Here is a 26,200-nt window from a genome sequence, read left to right as displayed (position 1 = left end):
AGAGAATGAAATCCGACAAATAAAAAATTTAATTAAAATTCAATTGTGCAAATTTGTGACCTTGTGTGGTGTAACCACAGAGATCTTTAATTATTGTATTGCAGAAGAAGAAACTTAACTGTACAAAAACCTTATTATATGTAACCGCGCGCGTTAAGGCCATTTAGTATATTAACCAAAGCTGAGCACAACCCTTAAGTTCCCGCCCCGCGCGCCACGCCACCACCGAGAACTACGACCGCCGCGCTCAGGGCGCCACCTGAGTGCCCAAGCAGACGCTTCCTGGACTCGACTGAGTGTGGTTGTAATGGTTTCCCTTCCCGCTTTAAAAGGTATTGCTTGGCGCCCACGCTAGATAAATTCCGAACTGAATATCCTTTTAAATCAGCTTAATCCGTTCACTAATTCAGTCCGAACTTTAAAACTCAGCATTAGAATATTAAATCTAATAGTAATTCCGCATTAGTTTGGCCAATTATTGTTTAGTTTTAAGAATAAACCATCACTTTATTTGTTATTGTTAATTAACTTGTTTACTTGAAATATCAATTAACCCTTTTAAGTTAAAGCACAAAAGCTAAAAGAGTAAAAGCCTTAAAGGCCAATAAGAATTAAAGCCAATTTCCATGAGGCCGCCAAGTTAAGTCAATAATTAATTAAGAAGCACGTTCGAGTCCGGGAAAGTCTCCAGCTCTGCGCAAAGTGAGAACTTCGGGGAAAAGTCCTGTCGAGAGTCACGACACCTTGATCTTTATCTTTGTTCTTCATCAAATTTTTCAATGAAAAGTTGCTCAGAATACAACGTTACGATGGAGTAACGCTGCTGGGTAAAGAAACTAAAGAAGAGAGCTCATCAAAATTCTCACAAAAGCAAAGATAATTGCAATTTAAAAAAAAACACGCAAAATTTTGATTTCAAATTTTGTTCAGAGGACCTTCTTATCAACCTTAATATCATGCTTTGATAACAGAATGGCATTGTTCATTGTGGACTAATTCGCGGCGAGAATCATTCGTGACCAAGGATCTTGTTCGTGACGGTCCCTGAGATCGCCTTGCTTGATTTTCTCAAACGCGTGGCGTTCGCGGGGTTTTGCGGCCGCGTCGGGGTGTCCACCTGGCGGCAGAGCACGCAACTACAGCGGCGAACAAGTCCGAGCGAACGAACAACAAACGACCGGAGCTGAAGTAATTTAAGAAGAAAACTAAACAAGCGAAGTCCGAGTCGCAGCAGGTTCGAGGGTCTGCAGTCAAGGGCGAGGGTGCACAATGGCGGAGGGGTGCAGCGGGGGCGGCGAGGGGTGCCCACACCTGCGCGACTACAAGAACGCCAAGGGCTACCAGGCGTATCGATTGATTCACGCGTACTTCGTGTCGTGCACGTCGGCCGAGGCGCGTCGCCGCAAGGTTTGATTTGAATTTCGAATTCGCATGTCGGTTTTTGAGTAAATGTTTTTTTCCATTTGCAGGCCAACTCGGGCGTGTGCTCGGCGTGCAAGAAGCGCGGGCCGCGGCTGCACATCTGCCTGCACTGCATCTACTTCGGCTGCTACGGCGGCCACATCCAGGAGCACGCCCACCGCAAGCAGCACCTGCTCGGTGCGTCCTTTCGCGACCATGCCTGCTTCCGCGCACACTGACCCTTGTTTGCTCGTTTCAGCCATGGACATGAGCTACGGCACCATCCTGTGCTTCGCGTGTCGCGACTACGTGTACGACGCCGAGTACGAGGAGGTCGCCGGCGAGAACCAGCAGGTGTCAAGCCGCAGCCTTGGCCTCCCCCACCACCACTGCCGACCCTGGCAGCCCAGCCAGGTCGAGCAGGAGCTCCTCCTCGAGCACCCCCGCCGAAAACGCATCACCAATGACTCCACCATAGGTTCAAACTTCAATGAATTTCATTCTTAATTAGTTCTGGACTTAGTTCAATTCTTGGTCCCTGTACAAATCGTTTTTTTCTGATTTGAATATGAATTCTTATTATCTCCATAGAAATTGATTGCAAAAAACAAGCTTCAGTTGTGAATTTTGAAGTGGAATTTGAAAAGTTTTCAAGTCCGTATTGATTTGGCCCATGGTCTGAATCATTTTCTACTTTGATTTGTATGTTTGATTTAGTTTGCGCCTAAGTTGTAAATTATAAACTTGGAAGGAAAATTCAAAGCTTCATTCTTGAACAACCAAATTTTCATCAATTTACCTATTATCGTTTTGCTGGTAACAAACTAGAAATCTGGAAAGATCCACTCTTTTGTTGTTGTTGCATTCTTTTAGTTCTAAACTAAAATTTACCAGAAAGCTTCAAAATTCATTATAAATTTTTTTATGTTGGAATTTTTTCTTAAATTCAAACAAACTTTGAATTTTAAATTAGTTACTATAAACAAAATTATCAAATTTGACATTGACGATGGTGGCATTAATTGGTGAATTAGGAATATGCTTGTTTTTTTATTCACTTTACACAGAGATAATGTGTTGGTTGCACAAAAGTGCATTTAAAATTTATATTTATTGTAATAAAACACCATTGCTGACATAAAATTGTAGGCGATGAAATTCAAACTATTTGATGCCCTGCAAATTAGATCTGAGTGTTTGTTCAATTTCAGGGCTGCGAGGGCTGATCAACCTGGGCAACACATGCTTCATGAACTGCATCGTGCAGGCGTTGACGCACACGCCGCTGCTGCGCGACTACTTCCTGTCGGACCGGCATGTGTGCCAGTTCGTGGAGCAGCCCGAGCACTGTCTGGTGTGCGAGGTGTCGCGCCTCTTCCAGGAGTTCTACTCGGGCAGCCAGGAGGCGCTGACCCTAAACCGGCTGCTGCACCTCATCTGGACGCACGCGCGTCACCTTGCCGGCTACGAGCAGCAGGACGCGCACGAGTTCTTCATCGCCACGCTTGACGTGTTGCACCGCCATTGCAAGGGCGCCGCTGACCAGCCCCCCGCCGACTCGCACCTCTGCAACTGCATCATTGACCAGATCTTTACCGGCGGCCTCCAGTCCGATGTCGTCTGCACCTCCTGCAGGTCCAACCTTTGACACTTACTTTTGCACACCGGCATCATTTTCACCTCCAAAATCTCGCTTTATTCTAAATTCAAAACTGATTTTTTAAAAACTTAACCACAATAATTGCTTGAAATTTTCAAAGTCCATTCATTCGTGCAACCACCTGTTGTACAATTCAATAAGAAAAGTCACACTGGTCATTTTACCTACAGCTAATTGAACTTTTTTATGCATATTTTTGAAATTTTTCTCAACATACTCAGTTTGTCTGGATTTCAGTCCCCAAATATCCAGATTTCTTATCATCAACTTGCCAGGGCGGTAAAAATTCATTAATGCTACGATTCGTTGGCAAGGGTCGTGCGATCTTGACCATGACCTAGGGCCTTAATTAAGAGCATAGTTACCTCATCTTTTTGCAGGCAAAAATGCAACTTTTTTTGAATAATTAATCTTCGAACTGCTATAACTCTTCTCCTACCAAATTCCAGGTACCAAAATGTTTCTCTTGATGAGCTCTCTCAACCTGTGTCACACTTACTGAATATATTGAGGCAAGGTCAGTGGTCACATAGATCAATGACCTTCTGATATCTGGTAACTATGACTATGACTAACGTCCAAAAGTCAAGGGGATCACCTTTTATCATCACGTAGTTTTGTCCTAAATTTAACAAGGAAAGAGTTACTGAGCCTCAAAGCCTTGAGAGCTGTAAATTTGGAGATATTGAGGTGAAACTATATATTTTTGGAAACCCTCTTGACATGGTAATTAAGGTCATAGAAAATGATAAAGATCTCTCATCCTATGCCAACGAATCTGACAAATTTTGGTTGCAGGAGGCCATTTGGACTAGTTCCAAATGATTACGCTTAAATTTTCATTTCTTGATGGTGAATTTGGTAAATTCACCCTGTTTAGTTTTTCTCTCCAACCCTTTTTTCATGTGAAACGATTTGTACACTACAATACCACACGACCTTTTTGGGAAATTATAAAGTTTAAAATGCTTAATCTTAATTGATATAATGACCATTCTTTTCAATTTTGATTGTCCCGTCATTACAAAATTTGTTATTTGCGCAGTGGAGTGTCGACGACGATCGACCCTTTCTGGGACATCTCGCTGGACCTGGGGACGACCTCGTCGTCGTCTGGGGACTCGTCCAAGGTGCCAAGGTCGCTGGTGGACTGCCTGGAGCGGTTCACGCGCCCTGAACACCTGGGCTCGTCGGCCAAGATCAAGTGCAACACCTGCCAGAGCTACCAGGAGAGCACCAAGCAGCTCACCATGAAGAAGCTGCCCGTCGTCGCCAGCTTCCACCTCAAGGTCTCCCTTTCCTCCTTCCCCTCCCCACCCTTTGACTTTTTTACTTTTTGCAGAGGTTCGAGCACTCGTCACGCTTCCACAAGAAAATCTCCTCGTTCATCAGCTTTCCTGAGCACCTCGACATGACTCCCTTCATGTCCCACCGTCGCAACAACAACAACAACAACTCGGCCACCGCAGCCGCCAACTCGTCTGCCCCCCTCCTTACCGACAACAGGCACGTCCATATTTTGAAAGTGAAAATCAATCCAATTTTAAATTGGGTTGTTAATTCCTAACATTTTTGTTCTTGAAAATTCTATTACCGCTACTTCAGTCAGTCAGTCTGTGTCCAACCCGAATTTCTAGCGAAGTTTATCAAATTTCAATACTCTACATATCTTGAAAACATTTTGATAACTTGTATTTTTCTGCAACACTCATTCTTTGGTTGTTTTTAATAACAATTGTTATTTTGTTTGCAGGTACTCTTTGTTTGCTGTGATAAACCATGTGGGATCGCTGGAAGCAGGTCACTACACGGCCTACATTCGGCAGCAGCGCGACAACTGGTTCAAGTGCGATGACCACATCATCACCAAGGCCAACATCAAGGACGTGCTCAACAGCGAGGGGTGCGTTGTTATTATTTCTTTATGCATCGCAATTTACTGATTGCATTTTGCAGGTACCTCCTGTTTTACCACAAGCAAATCCTCGAGTACGAGTGACCAACGTCGCCACTGTGATCCCGCCAGAGCTCTCTTGCCCCCATGAGCGGCTAATGTTGTGATTAGTTCTCTTGTTTGCTTCGGGCGACCTTTCCGACCCACCCACATGTTGAATGATCAAGTTTAGTTTTACTTTTAGCTGTTGCTTTTACCTTGTGTTCTGTGATAGAAGGAGTCGGAAATTTGGCGTGTGCCTCGCTCACTTCGGAATTAAGCCTGTTGGACAAACAATTACAAGCGTGTTCCCCTCAATATCAGTTATTTTTTTAAGATCCCCCTTTTGAAACAGTTTTGCATCAACGTTTTAAGTTTAAGTTCTTTGAAATGTTCTACATTGTTCATTCCAAGTCTTTCTGGGAAATTGTATGTGTGTTTGCGCATTATAAAACTCAATTATGTTGAATTATGGTCCGTAAAGTTAGGAGATTTAAAATGGCGCTGAATAGCTGATCTAGCTTTGAAACTTTTGAAAGTTCACAAACGATTATGAATGTTGTGTTAAAAAATTCCGTTAATTTCCTCTCACAACCAACAATCATTAAATCAGAGTAAATATTTATTTGTTGCATTATAAACTACGCAAGGCTTCTGTTGAATTCAAATTTTGAATCGACTGTCAAAATGTGTGTAATAAAATTAAATGATACGCGAGTTTTTCCCCTGCAATTTTGATTAATTCCCAATTCCCAAGCGAAATTTTTATCTTTCTTTTTAACAAAGAGGTGACTTAAAGTGGAATATTAATAATTTCACTTAACATCCAGTGAGATTCAGTCTTTCATGCTATTTTTACTTGATCGTGATGCTCCTATTTCCCATGCTCGAAATAAACTTGAAAAAGGAAAAATACTGGGTAACTGATACAAGCCAATTTAGCAATTTGCCAGATCAAGTTCGCGCTCTGCGCTGACGTCACGAGAATTAGGTTGGCACTGCAAGTGCAGTTTGAGTGCAGTCAATGCTAGAGTGTGAAGAACGGAGCTGTGGAAACGCTGTGAACTAATCTCGATTAAGAGCATTTAGAATTATTAACGGGCAATACAACGGACTTTAATTCATATAATTAAGTTTTTAATTCCTTAATAGCAACCCATTTTAAGTCTTAAGGATGAAAATTACTTAGAATCAGAATTTCAACGTATCTCCTTTCTGTACTCTCCTCACAGGACGGCACAGGACGGCATTTTGGCATTTTGTTTGGATGGTACAACTGTTTGTTGATCGTTTGTTGCGCGCCGAATTGAGAATTGAAAAATTTTCGTTCGAGTCAACAGTCAACTGACATTTTCGTTTCGACTTAGTAAAACCTCTGAGAATTCGACCTGTTGCTGCGACCTTTGGTACTCTTGGCGATGCCGAAGCTGCGGACAAACTGGTGACCGCAGTTGGTTGAGGTCGTAAGTCGCGAGAGAGTAAAACTTGAAGCTCGCCCGAGACAACCGAGAGAGGATGGCCGGCAACATCAAGGTCGGGGTGCGGATGCGGCCGGCGATCGCCAGGGAGGAGAACGAGCCGCTGCGGTGGAAGGTTCAGGGCGAGCGCCGCGTCAGCCGCTTCGACGCCGACTCGCAACGCCTCACAAACCCTTTGGAATTCGGTTCGTTGATTTCGCAAGAATTTTAAATTTTGCTCAAACGACACCCGGCGTTCATGTCTCCATCCTTGGATGAATTATATTTTGTTTTTTTGCTTTTCGCAGACCACGTCTTCTGCGACACGGCCACAAACACGGACATCTTCAACACTCTGGTGGAGCCGCTGGTGCAGAATGCCGTCAAGGGCTTCAACGCCACCATCCTCGCCTACGGACAGACCTCCTCTGGTTCAAATCCGTCCAACTAGCTCTCGGTTTAATTTTTAATTTACATTACTTTCGCAGGCAAAACCCACACCATGATTGGAAACGCGCAGGACCGAGGCATCGTTCCGCTGACCATGGAAAATATTTTCCACGCCATCGACACCCTGCCCGAGGAGCGCAGTTTTCTGCTTGGGTAAAAAAACAATAATCTGCCAATCCAGATGACAGATGATCTTTGGCATGGAAAACTGATCATAACCAAAATAGTCAGGTTGATAGACCATTGAGAGGTTTCTAAACATGTCTACATGTAACGATTTCTGGGTTTTATGGGCTTATCAAATTGGGGTTTTGGAAAAATTTTAATGTCTGTGTGTGTTATCATATAATTTTATGGGTGGTTAGGAATTGTCTTGTTACACTCTAGAACTTCACTCTTGGGTTTGAAATTGTAGGTCACAGATCAAGGTCACTTCTGGTGACCTTTAATTTGAGAATTAGCTGACACAGTTTTCAAAATTCTGAGGTAGCTGTTTCATAAAACGCAAAATTTTACTGTATGAACTTAAATAACAAAAGCAGGACGGTTTTTCTAACAAAAAATAAAATTTAAAAACGTAATTTTCCGGATACGTAGATGGAGAAATAACTTTGAACGTCTTGAACTTTTGATGTGTATGAAATGGGTAAAAGTTCCTAATGACAATTTTTCAATATCAACAACATTTAAACGTTAATATGACCCTGAAAAAATTTGGTTACGATCGGTTGGCGCTTTACCTGGATTGCGGAACATCAGCTCACTCAAAGACGAGGGAGTGACACTTTGGCTCTCGCAGGGTTTCCTTTCTGGAGGTGTACAATGAAAAGGTGCGCGACCTTTTGAATCCTGAGAAAAGCGACCTGAAGGTGTTTGAGACGCCAGACGGCAACATTTCGACCGACTGCCACGTCGAAATGGTCAACACGTCCACCCAGATGATTGAGCTGATGGACCAGGGCAACAAGAACAAGTCTATCGGCGAGACCAACATGAACGAACGCAGCTCGCGCTCGCACACCATCTTCAGAATTGTAATCCTTTGATGGTCATTAAAAAGTTTTATTAATTTTTGTGCTCAGACGATTGAGAGCCAGGGTCAGAAGTGCGACGAGGGCGGCGTGGCGCGCGTCTCCCAGATCAACCTGGTGGACCTGGCAGGGTCTGAGCGCGCGTCCCAAACCGGCGCCACCGGCCAGCGCTACAAAGAGGGCTGCGCCATCAACCGCTCCCTGCTGCAACTTGGAAACGTCGTCCAGAAGCTCAGTGAGGACAAAGGGTAAAAATCGATTTTGCTGTTTCCTCTGGTAAAATAATGACCCGAGCATTCCGCAGGGAGTTCATCGACTACCGCAGCAGCAAACTCACTCGAATTCTGCAGCCGTCTCTCTCCGGGAATGCGAACATTGTCATGATTTGCAATGTGACACCATTCAGCGCCGACCAGACGGCCAACACTTTGCTGTAATCCACCACCCTTTTAAAGACGGCCTTTTTTGTTCAGGGGTCAATCTTTTTTTAATTAAATAGGGCACATTTCGTTGGGTCTTCAAAGATGTAGATAATTAGTTATAAAGGATTACTGCTTTTTATCAATTTGGAAATTTTGCAGTTGTCACAATCAACTAGAGCAACTTTTGACCTAATTAATTTCTACTATTACACACTTTGTGTCTTTATCAGGAACAGATTGAAACTGATTCACTGAAATTTTTGAAATATTCATGTTTGTTTGTCTAAAAGACAAGTTTTAGAATTGATTCTTCGAAAATATTTACTTGCATTCATAGGGCAACCAGTGGTCAAGCTGTTATTGAAATTAGTTGCCCTTTTGACTAAAGTAGGTCCAATTAAATAGTGCTTTTGTCTTTTAATCAGAGTTCTGCTATTAGCAAAACTTAAAAAATTGAGCACAAAACTGATTTTCTTTGTAATTATTTGTATACAGTTTTGCTTCGAGGGCAAGTACGATCAAACTGGATCCTCACCTGAATGAAATCATGGACGATGCTACCCTGCTAAAGCGCCACACGAAAAGGATCCACGAGCTGGAGAAGAACCTTCAGGAGGCTTCCCTGCTCAAAGAGAAGAATCAGACTTTGGAGAAGGAGATCGAGAAGTTGAAAGACATGCTGATTGTTTCTCGACTGCCTCCATATAAAGTATGCAATTCCAACTTAAATTCGAGCAGAGGATTAATGAGACGTTGCTTTCAGCAGGACCGACAGAGAGCGCTGCGGCGCCAGACTTGGGGCGGTCCAGCCTTCAAACTGACCCTGGACGAGCAGGACGCTGAGAATGAGACGAACGCAAACAGTGAGACCGAATTGAACTTGTTATTTTTGCAGGCCAAAACTAATTTACCCTTGGCAATCAGTGTTGGACGCGATCCGGTCTGTGCCTGTAATGCGGCCCCTTTTGGAGGAGCGCAAAGTGTCCCTGCCCGAGAGCGTCACTGTCAGAGGCGACGACCTTGACCATTCTGTCTGCATGTCCATTGACGAGTTCGAAAACATCACACCATTTGCAGACCCCAGCGGGTATGATTCGTTCAAAGTTCAGCTATCACAGTCGTAAAAGATTCCAGAGAGTTCTTGTGCCTAAAAATAAGTAAAAAGTTGGAAAATCTGCATTGTAATTTCTTAATTACTCTGCAATCATCTTTTAACATGGAATTGGAGTAACTCATTTGGGCATTTTCATGAGTACCCTGAGGACCTTTGGAGGAATATTTTTTAGGAAACCAATCATTTTACCTGGGACTTACAGCTTTTATGTCGGTATAAAAGTTGATTGGCATGCAAAATTACATAAATTACATCAGAAGGTGGATTGTTTTTTTTTTGCTCTAGCAATTGCGGTTGCAGATTTATACACGTTTTAATTATTTTGTCCTAAATGTAAAAAAAGAGGGTGAAGTATATTTTTGGGCTACAATTTAGGTAAACAATTCCTTTGTAAAAGTGCCTTAAAACAAATTCCTGTAAAGGCCCTGAGGTTGTCAGAACATTTGAAATAAGTGTTGGTTTGAAAAATGTTTGTTGTTGCAATTTCAGGGCGGAGACGCCGCCGTCGAAACTGCGGTCGGAGGTGGCCAGTCTGCGGCAACAGCTGGCGGCCAAGGCTGCCGCGACCCCCGTCCTGAGAGAGCGCATCGCCCTTCTCGAGCGGGCTAAGAGCCCGGCTGAGGGCACACCGGCGCCGCAGCTGCGGGAGCGCATCAGGACGCTCGAGGAAAGGCTCCAGGCCGAGCAGTCCGAGGGCGAAAACTTCCGCCGGACGCTTGAGCTGGTGCAGGACGAGCTGCAGAGCAAGACCGAGGCGCTGCAGGCCAAGACGCGCGAGTTTGAGCTCGCGGACAGGCCAGAAGCTCCAGGCACACCGGTCGCCGTCCTCCACGACAGGTACTTGCAATTTCAACTTTGAATCGTATTATTGAAACCGATTTCGCACAGTTTTGGATTTGGGATAATCAAAAATTTTACTTGTTATTTTGATATTTTTTCATCCTCGTTGTCGCGTATTTGACAAGAGTTTTCACTCGTTTGGTACAGTTTTTCAGATGGTATCGTTCACACGGATTGTCACATAATTCACGAACACAATTTACATCAAATCATCTAATTCGAGACTGAAAATTTGTAAATATACTCTGCCTTTAATGAGGGGTGTTCAGTTACACTCTGCCAAGGATGCACTTGGTTGCACATAAAAAAAAAACACCGGTTCACCTCGCTTAAAATGCATCAAATTGAATGTGTTTAAAGTAAACGCCTCTTGTAAACGCGACTTGTTATTTTGCACAAGACAAAAGTATTGTTGTTTTTTTTAATTTTCACAGACCTTGACTGGCCCGACATTTAAGTGTGATACTTTTTATAATGTACAACATAGCAATTTAATCATCATAAAATGTTTTGCCTTTTTCATCGATCTTATACATCAACATATATTTGAATGACCCTTTCCCACCATGTTGTAAAAATTGAAGAATAGATTTGAGTTAATTAGAAACTTTTGAGATGCAAAATAAAAGCAATAAAATTTAATGCTGGAAAAACATAAAAATGACTCGAACCTGATAGTCTTTTGCATCTTAAGCGTGCTTTCCGAAAGTGGTGTAAATTATACATTTGCCACAATTCACTTTCATTCTCGCGCATGTTACGTTTTGCTCTGAATGGCAAAAGAAACGTTCTTGGACTGTGTGTGGTTTTTTTTTAAGTTTGTGAATTTTGTTTGCAGAATAAAGCAGCTGCAGGAGATGTCGCGGGAGCTGCCGGGGACGCCGCCGGCGCTGCTGCGGAAGAGGATGAGGGCGCTGGAGGCGGAGTGCGCCGCGGTCGAGCGCGAGTTGGACGAGCTGCGCGAATTCACCACCCTCGAGCGGCAAATGTTCGTCAAGGAGGTGCACCACGAGAACGCGCAGCTGCGACTCTCGCTGGCCGACTTCGAGCAGGTGTGCCGCGACCTGCGCAAGGACAACGCCAACCTTGGCCTGCGCAACCACGACCTTGGAGAGCAGCTCGACCAAGTCTCTGCCGCGCTCGACGCCCTCACCAAGGAGACCGAGACCAACAAGCTCTGGAACTCCAAGGCCAACGAGCAGCAGCTTCTCTGGAAGAAGGAACTGGTAACTTCTTAAAACAAAATATATCTTGCAAATTTTCCCGCTTAAAGGGCACAATAATTTAGAAACTTTTTTTGAAAATGTCGTTCATTTTTTATTTTTGTTTTATTTTGACTCAGCCGATGTTGACAATAATTGGCAGGTTGGTTTCTTTTAGTGTCTAGACTCTAGACCAACGGTTTAGAAAGATTTTGATTATTTCTCAAAATGCCCACTCTGCAGGGGCTTGGGCATTTTTTTAAAAAGCTATTTTGAAAATAATAAAATCGAAAATATCTTATCTTCTGTAAAAGATATCACATATGTCCCCATTTCCAAAGTTGTTGGGGAATTAGACGCCCTACAATTTTGCAACAGTGACCGATGTTTTAGGTCAAAGTTCAAGGTCACCTTTCGGAATTAATTACTCTGCCAAAGTACCTGGGAAGAAATTTTTTAAATTTCAAAATAGCTAAAATTTGCCAAATTTAGTTAAAAAAAAATGATGGCACTTAATTGTTCATCCTTTTTAAGTTATTCAGAGTCGAAGGGTAAAATTGTGGTTTTCCGAGCTCTTTTCATGGGTTATCATTTAACCGCAACAACTTTTTTCCTACTAGATTTGGGACAAAATCTGTAATGATAAAATAATGATGCCCTTAACTTCTTCGGACCTGTTAAGATTTTTTTAAACCTATGGCACAGAAATATAATGGGGACATCGACTCGAACATTTTGGTAACCAAAAATTGGTATTTAATCAAACAAAAAAATATCATTGGGGTTGAAAGTACTTTCACAGTCACGGAAAGTGACCTACGACATTGTTCACTCTCGCAAAGTTGAAGGGCATCTACTTTCTTACAACTTTAGTAATACGAACACACACACACACACGTTATCTTGAAAAGTGGCTGAAATATTTTCAATCTTCAAAATTAACTCTTAATAATCTGAGCCCCTATGGAATATGTAATTTTGCATATTGAAATATTCAACAATGGCCAACCAAGGTGCTACTTTCCACAAGGATGGACAAAATCGCAAAAGCGATCTGCGATCCGCGATTGCGATCGCGATCGCAATCGCAATCGCACCAATTTTTGAAAAGATGATCGCGATAGCAATCGCAAAAGGTGATTGATCGCAGGCGATCATTTGCGATCAAAGAAAGCAATTTTTATCCTTAATCTGGGCAAATTTAATGCTAAATCTGGAAGGAAAAATGTCAATTTAAGGTATTTTTACAGAAAAATTTCTTAAACTAAGGCTTTTCATTTACGGAGTTCATTTTTGTTGGGACTTCTCGTTCTGAAACCAGAATTGATAAAAAACCGTTCGGAAATGTGTTTTTCAAAAATATATTTGATCGCAAATGATCGCGATCGCAATCGCACGATTTTTCAATTTCATGATCGCGATCGCAATCGCACAATTTTTAACTTTCAAGATCGCAATCGCAAAAATTTGAGATCGCGTCCATCCTTGACTATTCATAAAAATCTGGTGGTAGCCATTAGTCAAAAAGTGAGTTTGCTTTTTGCAGGACCAGTGCCGGCAGCAGATGACGGAGATGAAGAACCAGTCACAGGACTGGGTGGACGAGAAGGAGATGCTGAAGGGCCGGTACGAGTCCAAGATCAGGGAGCTGACGGCGTCGCTGGAAGAGGCATGGGCGTCGCAGCAGGCCAGGGCAGACGGCGCCTGTCAGACCGAGGGCGACGAGGAGCCGAGCTGGGCCGAGACGAGCGTGCAGACCGACCACGACCTGGAGCAGCTGCCGGCGTCCAGCTCACAGGTCGAGGACCTGCAGCGGCGGCTGGTCGAGGCCGAGCGCCGTCTTTCCGTAGCGTCGCACAAGCTCGAGGCCAGTTCGCAGACTGACCACGACGACGACCAGCTGCTGGCCTTCGAGCAAAGGCAGGACCGAGAGGCTCGAGACCTGCACATTCCTCAGCAGCAGAGCCAGGAGGACAGGCTCAGGTTCGAGGGGATGGAGGCCGAGGTGGCGGACCTGCGGCTGGAGGCGGCCCAGGCCAGTGACCGAGCCAAGCAGGTCAGCTTTTATTTTTATTCAATCATCTCAATTCGCCTTTGAAAATTTCCCAATAAATTAAATTATTTCTGCATAACCAAAGCCAAATTTCTGGCATGCTAATATTTGAATAAGATTTCTAAGGCGTTGTATGGATCATTTTGCGACTGAAAAATCTCAGGTTAAATTCCGTCTACAAATATAACAATTTGATCAGTATTTGTGAATTTACCTTTAAAAGTTTGTCAACTTTATGATAAATAGGTTTGATTTTGCGAGTGCTTTTTTTACCCATCAGCACATTCCTTGAGATTTAGACTCAGTTTCTCACCAGAAAATGAATGGTCGCTGCGTAATTGTTTGAGAAAATTGCATCAAAAGGTCAGAATCAAATAATGGATGGTGAATAGAATTGGAAAAATGAAAATGCTGTTCTACTCTCACTTAAATTAACTTGATTAGTTGAAACTTGCAGGTGGAAGAGTTGTCGCGGGAGGCGGCGGAGGCAGCGCGCGTCCTTAGGGAGGAGAAGGACGAGCTGATCGCCAGGGTGCAGAGATTGGAAGGGGAGGGGGAGGAGGCTCGCGAGCGACTGTTCTTCGTGGTGCAGGAAAAGGACAATTTGCAGACGCAGCTTGAGTATCAGCAGGAGGCGCTCAACTTCAACCTGGCTGAGCTGAAGCGGCTGAAGGAGGAGGGCCGCGAGCAGCTGCGGGAGGCCGAGGAGCGGGTGCGCCGCCTCGAGTCCCAGTCGCAGGTCTTTGAATTCCACCACGACTCGATGACCTTGGCCGCCGCCTCCGAGGTCGAGCAGCAGCTGCGCGACCAGGTCGCCCGGCTCGAGGCCCGGCTCGCAGAAATGGGGCTCGAGCAGCAGCGCTCCGACCTCTCCCTGGTCAGTTTCCTCACTTGCATTTTATCAAAGTGGTTGACGTTGACCTGTTGCAGCGGAACCACAACCTGGAGGAGAAGCTGTCTGAAACCTTGGAGCAGATCCAGCAGCAGGGTCTTCTGTCTGAGCTGGTCGGCCAACTGTCGGCGCCGTCGCCACAAATCGAAGAGTTTATCGCCCGGCAGCTGCAGGAGCTCAAGGAGGCCAAGGAGGATTTGGTGGCGGCCAACCAGTCCCTCAAGGACCAACTGCAGCAGGTGACCCATCAAGTGCCTGATTTTCTTTTGAAAATTTTTTACTCTTGTTTTGGTAGAAAACCGATGCCCTGTCTTCCAAGGAGAGTATTTTCGAGACTTTTGCGGCGCATCTGAAAAAACAGCTACAGGAAGTGGCCACGGAAGAGGTGAATACTGAATCTGATGATCTGCAGGCTCTTCATGAGCAGCTGTTGGCCGCGTTCATGACCAAGTCAAAGGCCATTTACTCGGACCTGCAAGGTGAAATCAAAACTCTGCAGGTGAAAATATGTCTTAAATCTAAAGCATTAGATCACAAAATGAGATCGTTCCGATTCTCTTTTGATGGAGTAAATATTTGCTTGACATTTGAATTTGCTTTTGTTCCAGGAGAAGTTGCGCAAGGAAAAGCATCTTCTGGAGGAGCAGTCTGAGGCCGTGCAAGTGCTGAAGAGAGAAGAGCAGCAATTAGTCAAGGAGAAAGAGCTGAAGATTGCCGAGCTAGAGGCCGAGTTGGAGGAATGTCGAAGGGCGGCTGAGGCCGTTCTGGACGATTCTCAGCCAACCATGAACGGAAAGGAGTTGGGCTTGGCACTGCAGCTGAATGAAACGCGCGACTGCCTGGAAATGACCGTGGCTGAGGAGCGCCGGTTGCGAGCCGACGTGGCCCAGAAGGAGCAACAGTTGGCCGACCTGCAAGATCGCGCCGCCCAACTCGAGGCTGACCAACTCGGTCTGCGCGCCCTGCTTGATGAGACCATGAAAGTTGCAGAGGCGGCCAAGGTCAGTCAAAATCAAACTTAGCCTGAATCCAATGCTGTTTGTATATAAAAAAAATAAATATTGAATTATTGCAATCAATTTTATTGACAATCTAATTGGATATTTTTCATGTCAATGCTTTTATTGAGCTCGACTGCTATTCGGTATGAAACACTCCTTGGTGGTTAGCTCCATAGGCTCTTTTCTTTTCCTTCAATAACATTTTGTTGTTTGAGAGGAATTTGACGCTTTTTAAAGTAAAATGAGTATGAAAAATATTTTTTTTTCACATATTTGAGTTAATGGAGAAAATGGAGTTTACAATAGTGAATTTATGTTTTAGGAACAACAATCAGCAGATAAAGTCAAGTGGGAGGCCAAGCTGGAGGAATTGAGGCGGCAAGTGATGGAGGCGGAGGCGCTCGAGGTGAAAACCTCGGAAGAGCTGATGGACAAAGTACAGCAACTTGACGTCCTGGCCGCTGCCGAGGCGGAGGCCAAGAGGTCGGTGGCCTGCCTGGAGGCCGCGCTGGCCGCGGCCGAGCTGCAGAGGGAGGCGGACCGGAGGGAGGCCGAGAAGGCGCTCCAAAGTGAGCGGCTCAGGCTTGAGCAAAAGTCTGCAAAGGTGGAAGCGCTGCGCGCCCAGGTCGTCGAACTCACCGCAGCCAAACAGGAACTTCAGGTGAGATTCTTGATTGCAATTGTCTTTATTCTTGCTGAAAAGCTCCCAGTCCACGTAATCGACCGGGTCAGCGTGTAAGAGGTTCATAAATAAAATTAAATTGAGCAGCTTAATTTGATCAATGAAACCAGATTGAATTAAAAAATTGTCAAAAAGTACACTAAATTACATGCGTACTCCAGAACTTAATACTTTTGGGCCAATTGCCCATTTACGCTGCTTCTTTTATAAATGAATTACAATTCTGAATTCTGGTGTAAATATTTTGAAAAATATTTTATCTCTTAAAAAAGCAGAGTTCAATATTTTAATATTTGGATTTTCTTAAAAAAAAAGATAATAATGTTATTCCATCAATTAATATGTAAAAATTTGCATTGGAGAGAGAAATAATCTCACAAAATATTTATGAGTACCTTAGCTTGTTGGAAGGACTTGCAGGTTGTAGTTGAAGAGTTTAGACTTGTCCTTTTGTGTGATTGCAGACGCTGCAGGGGAAGGTGGGGGAGTTGGCGGCGTCGAGCGCGGAGGTGTCAGCGGCTCGGACCAAGCTGCAGGAGGTGGGGGCGGCCCTGGAGGCGGCGGGGACGAGGGCGGCCGAACTGGAGGCGCGGCTCGAGCTGGCGCAGCGCGAGGCCGAGGCGCGCGCCAAGTTCGCGCGGCAGCTTGAGGAGGAGCTGGCGTGCGTCAGGGCGTCGCAAGACACCCTGGCCGACGCCTCCCTGCAACTGCCCACCCTGGACGCGCGCGGCCTAGAGCAGGCCCTGGCCCTTGAGGCCCAAAACCTGCGCCACGTCGAGGCCCGAGAGGAGCTGGAGGCCGAGCTTGCTGCCCTCAGGGTCACCCTGAGCGAGACCAACACCACCCTGGCCCTGCAGGCTGATGAGCTCAGGGTCGACCGAGAGGCGCTGCTCAGGGTGCGCGCAGAAAAGGGGCGTGTCGACGACCAACTCGCGGCCCTTGAGGAACAACTGGCCAAACGCGGTCAGCAGACCGAAGAGCTCAGGGCGCGCCTCGCCGCCTTTCAGGTAAACAAGTTTTACTTTTTTCTATGAAAACATGAAAAGTGCCAAACTCGCTATTTATCGTGTATTTATTATTACATTATTGTGGCTATTATAGTTTGAGATGAATATGCGACTCAAATTTTTTTGCAGTTCAACATTTTATGCTCAAAAAAACTATGGTTGGAAAACTTCAGCGTGATATATTTTCAATTTTGTTCCAAATCCCACAAACCTATTCGAATTGTGAACCCACTGAAAATCACCCGCTAAAATAAGCGCAATAGGTACTCAACAATGGCAACTTTTCCTGTTTTCATATGCGATTTCCATGGCACTAAAAGATAATCGTCAGTGACCCAATCTTTAGAATAATTAATAGGAAGAATTATTAACTTTTTTCTTTGAAGTTAAAAAAATATCAGCAAAAAGATTAGAATTGAGCTCAAAAAACTAATTACAATAGAAAATTTTAGTTTAATGCAATTTATTTAAACCCCTACTCTTACTTTTTACTTTCTCCCTAAACAAATCAAATTCAAAAATACGCGTGCACATGAAAATTTTTTATCACGATACAATCTGTTTTCTAAATAAGTGCATTGAAAGAAATTTTGCTATTGTGGCAGATTCGTTGATTCAACTATGCATAACAGAAATTAATACTATAGTAAATCTTTATTCTTTTTGTCCAGACAAACAAACAATATTGTGTGGATTTGCCAAATTATTTAGGAATTTTAGCGATTTGATTAAATGTTGCAGGCGGAATTGGTGGAGGAAGGTGTACGTCAGGACAACGCGCGCTTCGAGGTGGAATTGCGGCTGCAGCAGCAGATAGAGTTGGTGGCGACGCTCGAAACCAAAATCACCGAGACCAACACGCTGCTCAACAAGGTGCAAAAACATTCCCATCTTTTGCAAAAGTGCTTTAAAGGACTGTTCATTTTGCTACAGCTCCTGTGCACAGTTAAAGTAAAATCAAGTCTTTGCAGTTAAGTGGTAACAATTTTCAATAATTGCCGAAGAAGGAGCACATTTTTGTGTAATGACTTGATTTGAAAATCAGCACGAATTCGTGAAACGTACAATGCGTTGGCAGGGGTGGACCGATCAAAACCAAATTTGGAGGGCTTATAGATCATGTCGTGGGCTATCCAAACATGCATCGTTTTACCCCGATATCTCAAAATTTGCGGGTTTTACAGGACGTTTAAATTTGGATTTTGAAAAATTTTAAACGGCTGTATCTCGGCTTCCCGTGGCTGTAGAACAAAAATTCCGGGTATGGCTGAATTTTTCTTGGCAAGTTCTACAACTTTGCTGTTGGTCACAAAATTGCATGTCGAAGGTCAAGGTCAGTTTTGGTGACCTCGGGTCATTTGACCTTAAATTTGAAAATTTTCAGCCAATTTTTTTGAAATTTTCAGATAGCCATTTTGTAGAGCGTCAAATTTTTCATGATATGAGTTATTAAAAAAAAATATGGCAAAATTCTTCAATTTTTTTATTATAAAAGTGTAAATGGCAAAAAAAGTGGTTCTCCGAGCTGTTTTAGTTGTAAATTTTGTTTGAACCACTGTAACTTTGTTCTTGAGCAAGATAGCTTGTACAACCTAATGACAAAAATTGTTTCTCTTAACTTGACCCAACCAAATACGTATAGCACATTATTACCAGGTCACAAGGGGAAGCCTGGTCAGTATCCCGTACCCTGAGAGTGGGGTCGGGTCCTATCCTCGGTGGTGTGCTTATCCACAAAAAGTTTTCTTTCCCATAATTTAATTATATTAATGCGGCGCGGGTCTTTAAGTGTCTCGGTAATTTAGTCGTGCTTCCTCGGAACGTGCCCCCTTTTAACGTGCCTCTTTAGAACGCCGCCCAACCGACCGTGGTATTGTATAAAGATCAAACGTGCCCACCGTGAAACGAGCTAATTCTGAACGTGCCCACCGTGGAATTTGCTAAGTCTGAACGTGCCCGCCTTAGATGTAAGGTCCGGCTCTTTCGGAGGGCTGTAAATCGTGAACTTGTGTCCCTCCGCCGGTTTTCAACGTAAATATCTAAGGACAACCTTTTGAGGTGTCCGTCAACACCCTGAACGCAGACCTGATGCTTGCGCAAACGTGTTTAAAAGCCTATCAAAGATTGAAAATATCGTCGTAAATTTTTTTTTAAAATTACATTAAAAGCGGTTCGGTGACTGAATTCGAACGTGCCCACCGTGGAACGTGCAATATTCAAAAGTGCCCACCGTGGAACGTGCAAAGTCAGAACGTGCCAACCGTGGATGTAAGGTCTGGCCGACGTCAAAGTGCCATTTTCAGAGGGCAGTACATCGCGAAATTTAGTCCCTCCGCCGGTTTTCTACGGAAATCTTGAAGGAGAACATGTCGAGGTGTCCGTCAATACCCTGAACGCAGTCCTGGTGTTTGCGCAAACGTTTAAAAGCTTTATTAGACGCGCCGATTTTTTCCGCGTCTTTCGGCGCCCGAATCGACCTCCTAGGTGCAACCCACGCGGGGCTAGCGCGGAAAAACCTCTCTTATGGGAGAATGGGCAAAAAACGGACCTTTTTGCCTATTTCTCCGCGGGTACGGGACCGATCGCGAAATCGCGAAAAAGTGAAACTTGTATTAAAAAACCATATCTGATTCCGTCGAGAGAGTATTTTTTTTTCGAGAATTCGCGTTTTTTTTCCCGCGAAAGCTATTGTATAGTGAAGGGACAAATGGTCATTGACCCCAGTGACCTTTGACCTTGCGATTTTTTCCATCACGTATGGCACGTGGTTGAAAGAGGGCATTTTGGTACCCGGAATTTTGCTGTAGCTCTAACAGAAGCCGAGTTATCACAGTTTTTGACTAATTGATAATTATAGAATAATGCTTAAAATGCAATTAAAAACTGAGAAAACTCGACCTCTGTCAGAGCCACAGCAAAATTCCGGGTACAGAAATGACCGCCTTCGTGCCCTCTTTGGAACCATGTGCCATACGTGATGGCAAAAATATGGGAAGGCCAAAGGTCGCCGGGGTCAATGACCATTTGTGACCTGGTCATAATGTGTGATAAGTATTAAGATAGGTCATGTAAAGAAAAACAATTTTTGTTATCAGGTCTTACAAGCTATCTTGCTCAAGAACAAAGTTACGGTGGTTCAAACAAAATTTACAACTAAAATAGCTCGGAGAACCACGTTTTTTGCCATTTTTTTTTTATTTACTCATATCATGTAAATTATGACGCTCTACAAAATGGCTACCTGAAAATCTAAAAAAAAGGCTGAAAGTTTTCAAATTTAAGGTCAAATGACCCGAGGTCACCAAAATTGACCTTGACCTTTGACATGCAATTTTGTGACCAACAGCAAAGTTGTAGAACTTGCCAAGACAAATTCAGCCATACCCACAACATGAGCTATAAGCCTTCCAAATTTGGTTTTGATCAGTCCACCCCTGCCAACGAATCGTACCAACGAATTCGTGCTGAAATCATGAAATGCCAAAAAAAGGTCCACGATCAAGGCACATTGGTGAAATTTTCAACTTTTGTATGTGGAAGAATACCAAATATCTTGAAAATTATTGTAATCGGGTTCTACAAAATCACACCCTGAACAACTTCCAACAGGGTATCACGTTTTCGCGCAAGGAAGCGTTTGAACGTAGGTGGGGAACCAACTTCCCTTGAGGTATGATATGAATTCGCTTGGCGGAATAATTTGCACCTATGAAATATCAAACCTTACTTACAATTGGGGTTGCGCATTCAAACTTGATTCATCGAATTTGTCCGTCTTTCACATTCAGGAATAAGACTTGAACGAAAGTAGGATTTTAGAGAAATGTCAGATTTGTTGAAGGATGATTTTGCGTGTTGCAGGTAGGCGGGGAGCGGGACGTGCTGGCGATCAGGGTGGGTGAGCTGCGCGAGCAGGTGGCGACCCTGAGCGTGGGCCGCGTCGAGCTAGAGGAGAAGGTGAAGGAGGCGGACGCGGATTACGAGGAGCTGCTGGTGGCGTACCGGGAGGTGGAGGCCAAGGGGCGGGCGTTCCACGCGCAGGCCGTGCGCCTGCGCGAGGACAAGGAGGGCCTGGAGGCGGCCCTGAGCGCCGCCCTGGCGCGTCAGGATTCAGGTCGGCTCGAGGCGCGCGTGGCCGAGTTGCAGGGGCAGCTGGTGGTGGCGCGCCGCGACCTCTCCACCGCCAGGGGCGAACTCATCCACCTCCGCCTCAACCCCCATCCGCCCCCAGATCTCTCCTACAAAGCCACCTGCGCCGAACTCGAGCGCAAGGTCGCGCACCTCCAGAAACAGGTATTTTTTAACTGAAATTCTTTTGCCCTTTGAAAGGTTAATTTAAATTTTTTCGCCAGCCTTATGTCTAAGTCTGTCAGTGGTTTCACTTATACTGGCCCTGAACCCTGAACATAACAAAAATAAAATCTTACATCTGTAATCATGATATAAAAATTTAATTTCATTGGAACGATTTTTTTATTGTTTATACTTAAATTTGCAATTTCAAATATACTTCTCTGTGCTGTCAATTTACTATTTTCAGTTGTTGATGGAATGTTTTTCTAAAAAATTTCGCTACTTTTTTGGCGAGAAACCAATAGCCCACACGGTGTAAGGAATACCTTGGTCTGTTAAAATCATCAGTCAATCTTAGGTTTCATCAAGTGCTTAAAAATAATTATTGAGCAAAATTTAAAGGAAACAACAATTTTAAATTAGATTAATTAGAAGATGAATTTTCTAAGATTTTCTTGATTCAATATAATCAGCAATTCCTTCAAGAGGTATGAATGGAATGATAGTGAAAAATCTTGGAGTTGTCTTTGCTCAGAACCTGTCTTGGAATGCACAATTGTCCAAAATATCGCAAAAAGTTTATGGCACCTTAAAAAGCATTGAAAAGTTTAGAAATGTAACTCCTGATAAAATACGAATTATACTTGTAAAAAGCTTGATTCTGCCACACTTTGATTACTGCGTCATTGTTTACTGTAACTTGCAAATTAATAAATTGCAAGTACTGCAAAATCATTTAATTAGGTATATTTTCGATGGCCAAAATCTATCTCTCCTGTATAAAAAATGCGAAATTCGTAAAATTGCGGATAGGCATAAATTAAAAATTATATTGAAAACACAAAATTCTGTATAAAAATTGCCCAGAGTATTTGAACGATTATGTAACAACAATGTACGACGTTAACTTGCTTGGGCGCACAAGAGCGCATCGAATGGAACTGCTCGCACCGTTTGTTAGCATGGAGGTGCCGGAAAACTGTTTTCAAGTACCCAATGTTATAGGCTTTGGAATGCATTAACGTCAAATCTGTGTTTAAATGAAAATGTTAATTTTTTCAAAGCAGTTCTGAAAAAGCAATATCTTGAGCAGTATTAATGTTTTCTTTCTCTCTTGTTTTAAAATTTTCGTTTCTTTGTCATTATTTGGATGAGTTCATGTATGGGGCATAGTTGCCCTCATTTGAACCCAATAAACATTCATTTGAAACTAAAAAGTCAAGTCATTTTTTGTTTTGTTGGTTGCAGGTGAAGGAGTTGGAGGTGGAGGCGACGTTGGCACGCATGAAGAGGGAGGTGCGGCCAGAGGGCGTCGAGTGCGGGGTGCAAACGGCCGCCCCCAGGGTGCAGGACAGCGGCGTGCAGGTGCCCCCCGACAACGAGGCGCTCTTTGACCAGCTCGAGGGCTTCACCCCCGCCAGCGCCATCACCGAGGTAAAGTCCAACATTCAAAAACCACTATTGCAATGAAAAAATTTACGTCAGTCTGAATTTTTCTCCATTTCAGTGACAAACCATAGATTTATTTGTATGATATTGCCATAGATATTAATTAAGTACATTTCATTTTTTTAGCTATATTTCTTGCCATCCAAGAAACCATGACCGGTAGTTAGTAAATTTATTTAGTTTTAATATCTCAGGGTTTACCTGAAACAAACAATGAATGGGGGGGGGGGGGGGGGTCGGGGGAATTTGTTGTTATTGTGACTAATTGTATTTAAAACAGTTGGCCCGTGGCCAAAAGTGTGTCCTTTTTTTTAAGTGCCAATATGTAAAAAAGAATTTATGATATTATTATAATATTTTCCGATTGAAATGAAACGTTTGTTTGCTGGACTCAGGAAATTTCTTTTAATGTTTCAGGCGGGCCGGTTGTACGGGATGCGCGAGCAGATTAGGGCGCTCACCGTCAGAAACGAAGAACTTGTCAAGGACCGCAAGTTGTTCAAGGACGTGCTGCGCAAACGCCTCGCCACCATCAAGAGCCTCGAGGCGCAGATCGCTGGCAGGGAAACCCACCCCGGGCAGGAGAACAAAACAAACCCCCTTGCCCACAAGAACTGAACTTTTCCTTCCCTCGCCTTCACTTTCCTTTCGTTTGTGTAATTATTGTAACAATTTTTATTTGTGAATTTGCTCTCTTTGCAACACCAACATAATAAAGATACAAGATAATCAAGAATAAAAACTTGTTAATTTCAGATGCATAGTATTTTCATAGGAGAAAATTGTAGTGTACTTGTAAATGACTTTTTATATTTGGACATGCGAGAGGGGTAAGGAAAAATTGTCATTTCTATCTGTTTATGGATATTGCTATCTAGAAATTTGGCTTATAACCACATCGCAGAAGTGGCTTTGAAGAGTGATTTGGATGGTGATTTGTATGCAAATTTTACTCGTGCAATGTTTGAATTAATTTATATCAGAAAGTGGACAAAAAGCCCATCGTGGTGGATGGTGAACGCATGTTGATAAATCTTTCTAGGTAGTTACAAAAAATTAACTTGAAATACAAATTTTGTTATTGCAGTTCCTCAAGGGGAACAAGCTACCATGCCAATTTTATTTTTACAAAGATCAGTTTTTAAAATTTTTTGCTTTTTGCTAATGCCTTGAGAGTAAGAAATCATTTTTACTTTTGAGCTGCCATCAGAGACAAAAACGCCAATGGATAATGAATTTAATTAAAAGTTTTTGCTATTAATCATTCATATATATTAAATATCGTAGGTTCGACTTAAATTTTGCTTGTTTTGCTTCGCTCGATTTTCTCTGCTGCTGCTCCGTGTCACATGTACCGCGTTCCTTTCCTTTTTACTGCCTGTATTGTTGCTGCGGGGCATACTTGTTTAGAGCGCAAATGGCGTGAGCGCGGCGCTCAATTGCGCTCAACGAGTTATTAGTAATTACACAAATTGTGATGTAAAATTTAAGAAATTTTCACAGAAATGTGTATATGTAACGAAATTATTTTTTTTTTCTCAAAAAACGTTTTTCAGACTGATCGAATGGTGCGAGGTAGGGGGTAGGTCGTATTTTTTCTGGAAAGTACGCAATAAGTTGTATTAGAAAACGCTGTTGCGGAGGTGCAGGGGAGCACGGGAGGTATGGTGTGTGGATAGGGCAGATGGAAAAGGGGAAGAGTTTTTTGATGTTCTGGTTGAAGTAATGAACTGTACTATGCTGATACCGTGGGCAAAAAACTTTTTTGACTATTTTTTTCTAGAGTCTAAAACTCATGAGAATGATTTATTTTCATGTTTCACAACTATTAGGTTCATTTTTAAGCATTTAAAAACTGACTATTATTGACAATTTGACAAAAAACCGACTATTCGGCAACAAAGCGACTATTTTCCACCAAAAACCGACTATTTGAGAAAAATCAATGCATTTTCTCAACGCCGAGTTCTGAACCCAAAGAGTATTGTCTGTAACGCGTGTAAAAATCCCAAACATACCATTCTGAGCATTTCTAGCTAGTTTTGGCGAACACTGATATTTACCCCCTCAACCCTAGATCCACCCTTGGGGGTTTGGCCTTAGAATAAAAAATTCATGGTTTCTGGCGACCATCTACAAATCTTGGAGAGGTCATTCTGAGCATATCTAGCTGGAAAGTACGTTTAAAAATAGAAGTAATGAATTGTAGTATGCTGATACGGGGTGCCTCACAATGTCCTAAAGACAATGTCCTAACAGAAAATGTCCTACAGAAAACGTCCTAAAGAAAATGCCCTAAAATTAAGAATAGAAAATGTCCTAACAGAAAATATCCTAACGCCTGAAAATTATGACAAGTCATGTGTCATGTGAAAAAAAATTTAATTTCGTCCTTTCAAGTAATTTTGCTTCAAAATTTATCCTGATTCAAAATATTTGACGCTTCATACGACTAGAGTCTTTATTGGAAAATAAACATATTTAGACTTTTGAACTTATTTTAGTAATTTTAGGCTTTTGTAATGACTCAAATACATATATATTTTTTTTTTAATATTTTTTCTCTTTTTCTACGGGTAGTTGAGAAATATCTTTCTTCTAGACAATAGTTTCAAAGAATTTCGTAAAAATCCTCTGGCATTTGTATTCTTGTTTCCTACGAAAAAGTTTACTTAAAAATATCATTCAATTTTTTCAAGACAAAAAATATGAAAATTTTTATTTGAAAATATTCGTTAAATTTATTTTCAATATACGTTGTAGTAATAATATTATTATTTACAATAATTTGTATTTGTGGAAAATAATATGATTGTTTCAAACTTTAATATTTTGAACTATTTGATCAACTATATCGTAAGAAATGTGACAGAGAAGCTCGAAAATTAGCATCATTCTTTCTGCTTAAGTGAATTCATTTGATAAGGAATGAAGTTCTTGTTAGTCCCTGTTGAAAAAACTAAATTTTTTTAAATAAATAAACCACTTTTCGGAAATTTAGGACATTTTCTTGAAATTCAATTAGGACAAAATTTTTAGGACAATGTGCGACCATAGCTTTTAGGACATTATCTTTAGGATATTTTCTTTAGGACATTCTCTGTTAGGACATTGTCTTTAACCTCAATTTAGGACATTTTCTTTAGGACATTATGATGGTACCCGCTGATACGCCAATATTGCATGCGTCCCCCCCCCCCGTATAACTTGAAATATAAAAAAACAATTTTTATTTTTTCTTTAATGCTGTCAAAGTTTTCTCGGTACAGTAAGATGCCTTTTTATGCACATTAGAAACTCAAAAAGGGCTAGA

General features: G+C 42.7%; 2 protein-coding genes across 3 annotated transcripts; both read left to right on the top strand.

Moving 5' to 3' along the window:
• Positions 1-1,134: 1,134 nt before the first annotated feature.
• LOC132197746 (ubiquitin carboxyl-terminal hydrolase 22) lies at positions 1,135-5,711 on the top strand. The gene is made up of 8 exons (XM_059621265.1): positions 1,135-1,407; positions 1,470-1,599; positions 1,661-1,879; positions 2,613-3,036; positions 4,107-4,350; positions 4,404-4,567; positions 4,815-4,964; positions 5,018-5,711. The coding sequence occupies exons 1-8, from the start codon at positions 1,270-1,272 to the stop codon at positions 5,058-5,060; spliced, it is 1,512 nt and encodes a 503-aa protein (XP_059477248.1). The 5' UTR covers positions 1,135-1,269; the 3' UTR covers positions 5,061-5,711.
• Positions 5,712-6,278: 567 nt separating this feature from the next.
• LOC132197372 (uncharacterized) lies at positions 6,279-23,623 on the top strand. 2 transcript variants are annotated; one of them, XM_059620623.1, is made up of 22 exons: positions 6,279-6,657; positions 6,760-6,882; positions 6,940-7,054; positions 7,701-7,935; positions 7,984-8,180; positions 8,237-8,365; positions 8,850-9,063; positions 9,121-9,217; positions 9,279-9,441; positions 9,958-10,305; positions 11,147-11,534; positions 13,057-13,566; positions 14,021-14,440; positions 14,494-14,694; positions 14,751-14,954; positions 15,064-15,456; positions 15,779-16,117; positions 16,603-17,145; positions 17,887-18,018; positions 21,007-21,438; positions 22,687-22,872; positions 23,305-23,623. In XM_059620623.1, the coding sequence occupies exons 1-22, from the start codon at positions 6,510-6,512 to the stop codon at positions 23,503-23,505; spliced, it is 5,718 nt and encodes a 1,905-aa protein (XP_059476606.1). In that variant the 5' UTR covers positions 6,279-6,509; the 3' UTR covers positions 23,506-23,623. The 2 variants fall into 2 exon arrangements, with proteins under 2 accessions (XP_059476606.1, XP_059476605.1); XM_059620622.1 differs by having other exon boundaries at positions 9,118-9,217.
• The last annotated feature ends 2,577 nt before the right edge of the window (positions 23,624-26,200 follow it).

The sequence above is a fragment of the Neocloeon triangulifer genome, unplaced genomic scaffold (genome assembly GCF_031216515.1).
Source record: "Neocloeon triangulifer isolate White Clay Creek 2 clone unplaced genomic scaffold, ASM3121651v1 ptg000012l, whole genome shotgun sequence".
Taxonomy (NCBI): Eukaryota; Metazoa; Arthropoda; class Insecta; order Ephemeroptera; family Baetidae; genus Neocloeon; species Neocloeon triangulifer.
The sequence above is the reverse complement of the archived record's forward strand: the minus strand, read 5'-3'. Positions and strand labels throughout refer to the sequence as shown.

Bases quoted from the DNA above. Each gene is read 5' to 3' on its own strand.
- LOC132197372 (XM_059620622.1), top strand. From the start codon at position 6,510: ATGGCCGGCAACATCAAGGTCGGGGTGCGGATGCGGCCGGCGATCGCC. The intron at 9,064-9,117 runs GTATGCAATTCC...CGTTGCTTTCAG, and splicing joins CTCGACTGCCTCCATATAAA to CAGGACCGACAGAGAGCGCT. The intron at 16,118-16,602 runs GTGAGATTCTTG...GTGTGATTGCAG, and splicing joins CAGCCAAACAGGAACTTCAG to ACGCTGCAGGGGAAGGTGGG.
- LOC132197746 (XM_059621265.1), top strand. From the start codon at position 1,270: ATGGCGGAGGGGTGCAGCGGGGGCGGCGAGGGGTGCCCACACCTGCGC. The intron at 3,037-4,106 runs GTCCAACCTTTG...TTATTTGCGCAG, and splicing joins GTCGTCTGCACCTCCTGCAG to TGGAGTGTCGACGACGATCG. The intron at 4,351-4,403 runs GTCTCCCTTTCC...TACTTTTTGCAG, and splicing joins TCGCCAGCTTCCACCTCAAG to AGGTTCGAGCACTCGTCACG.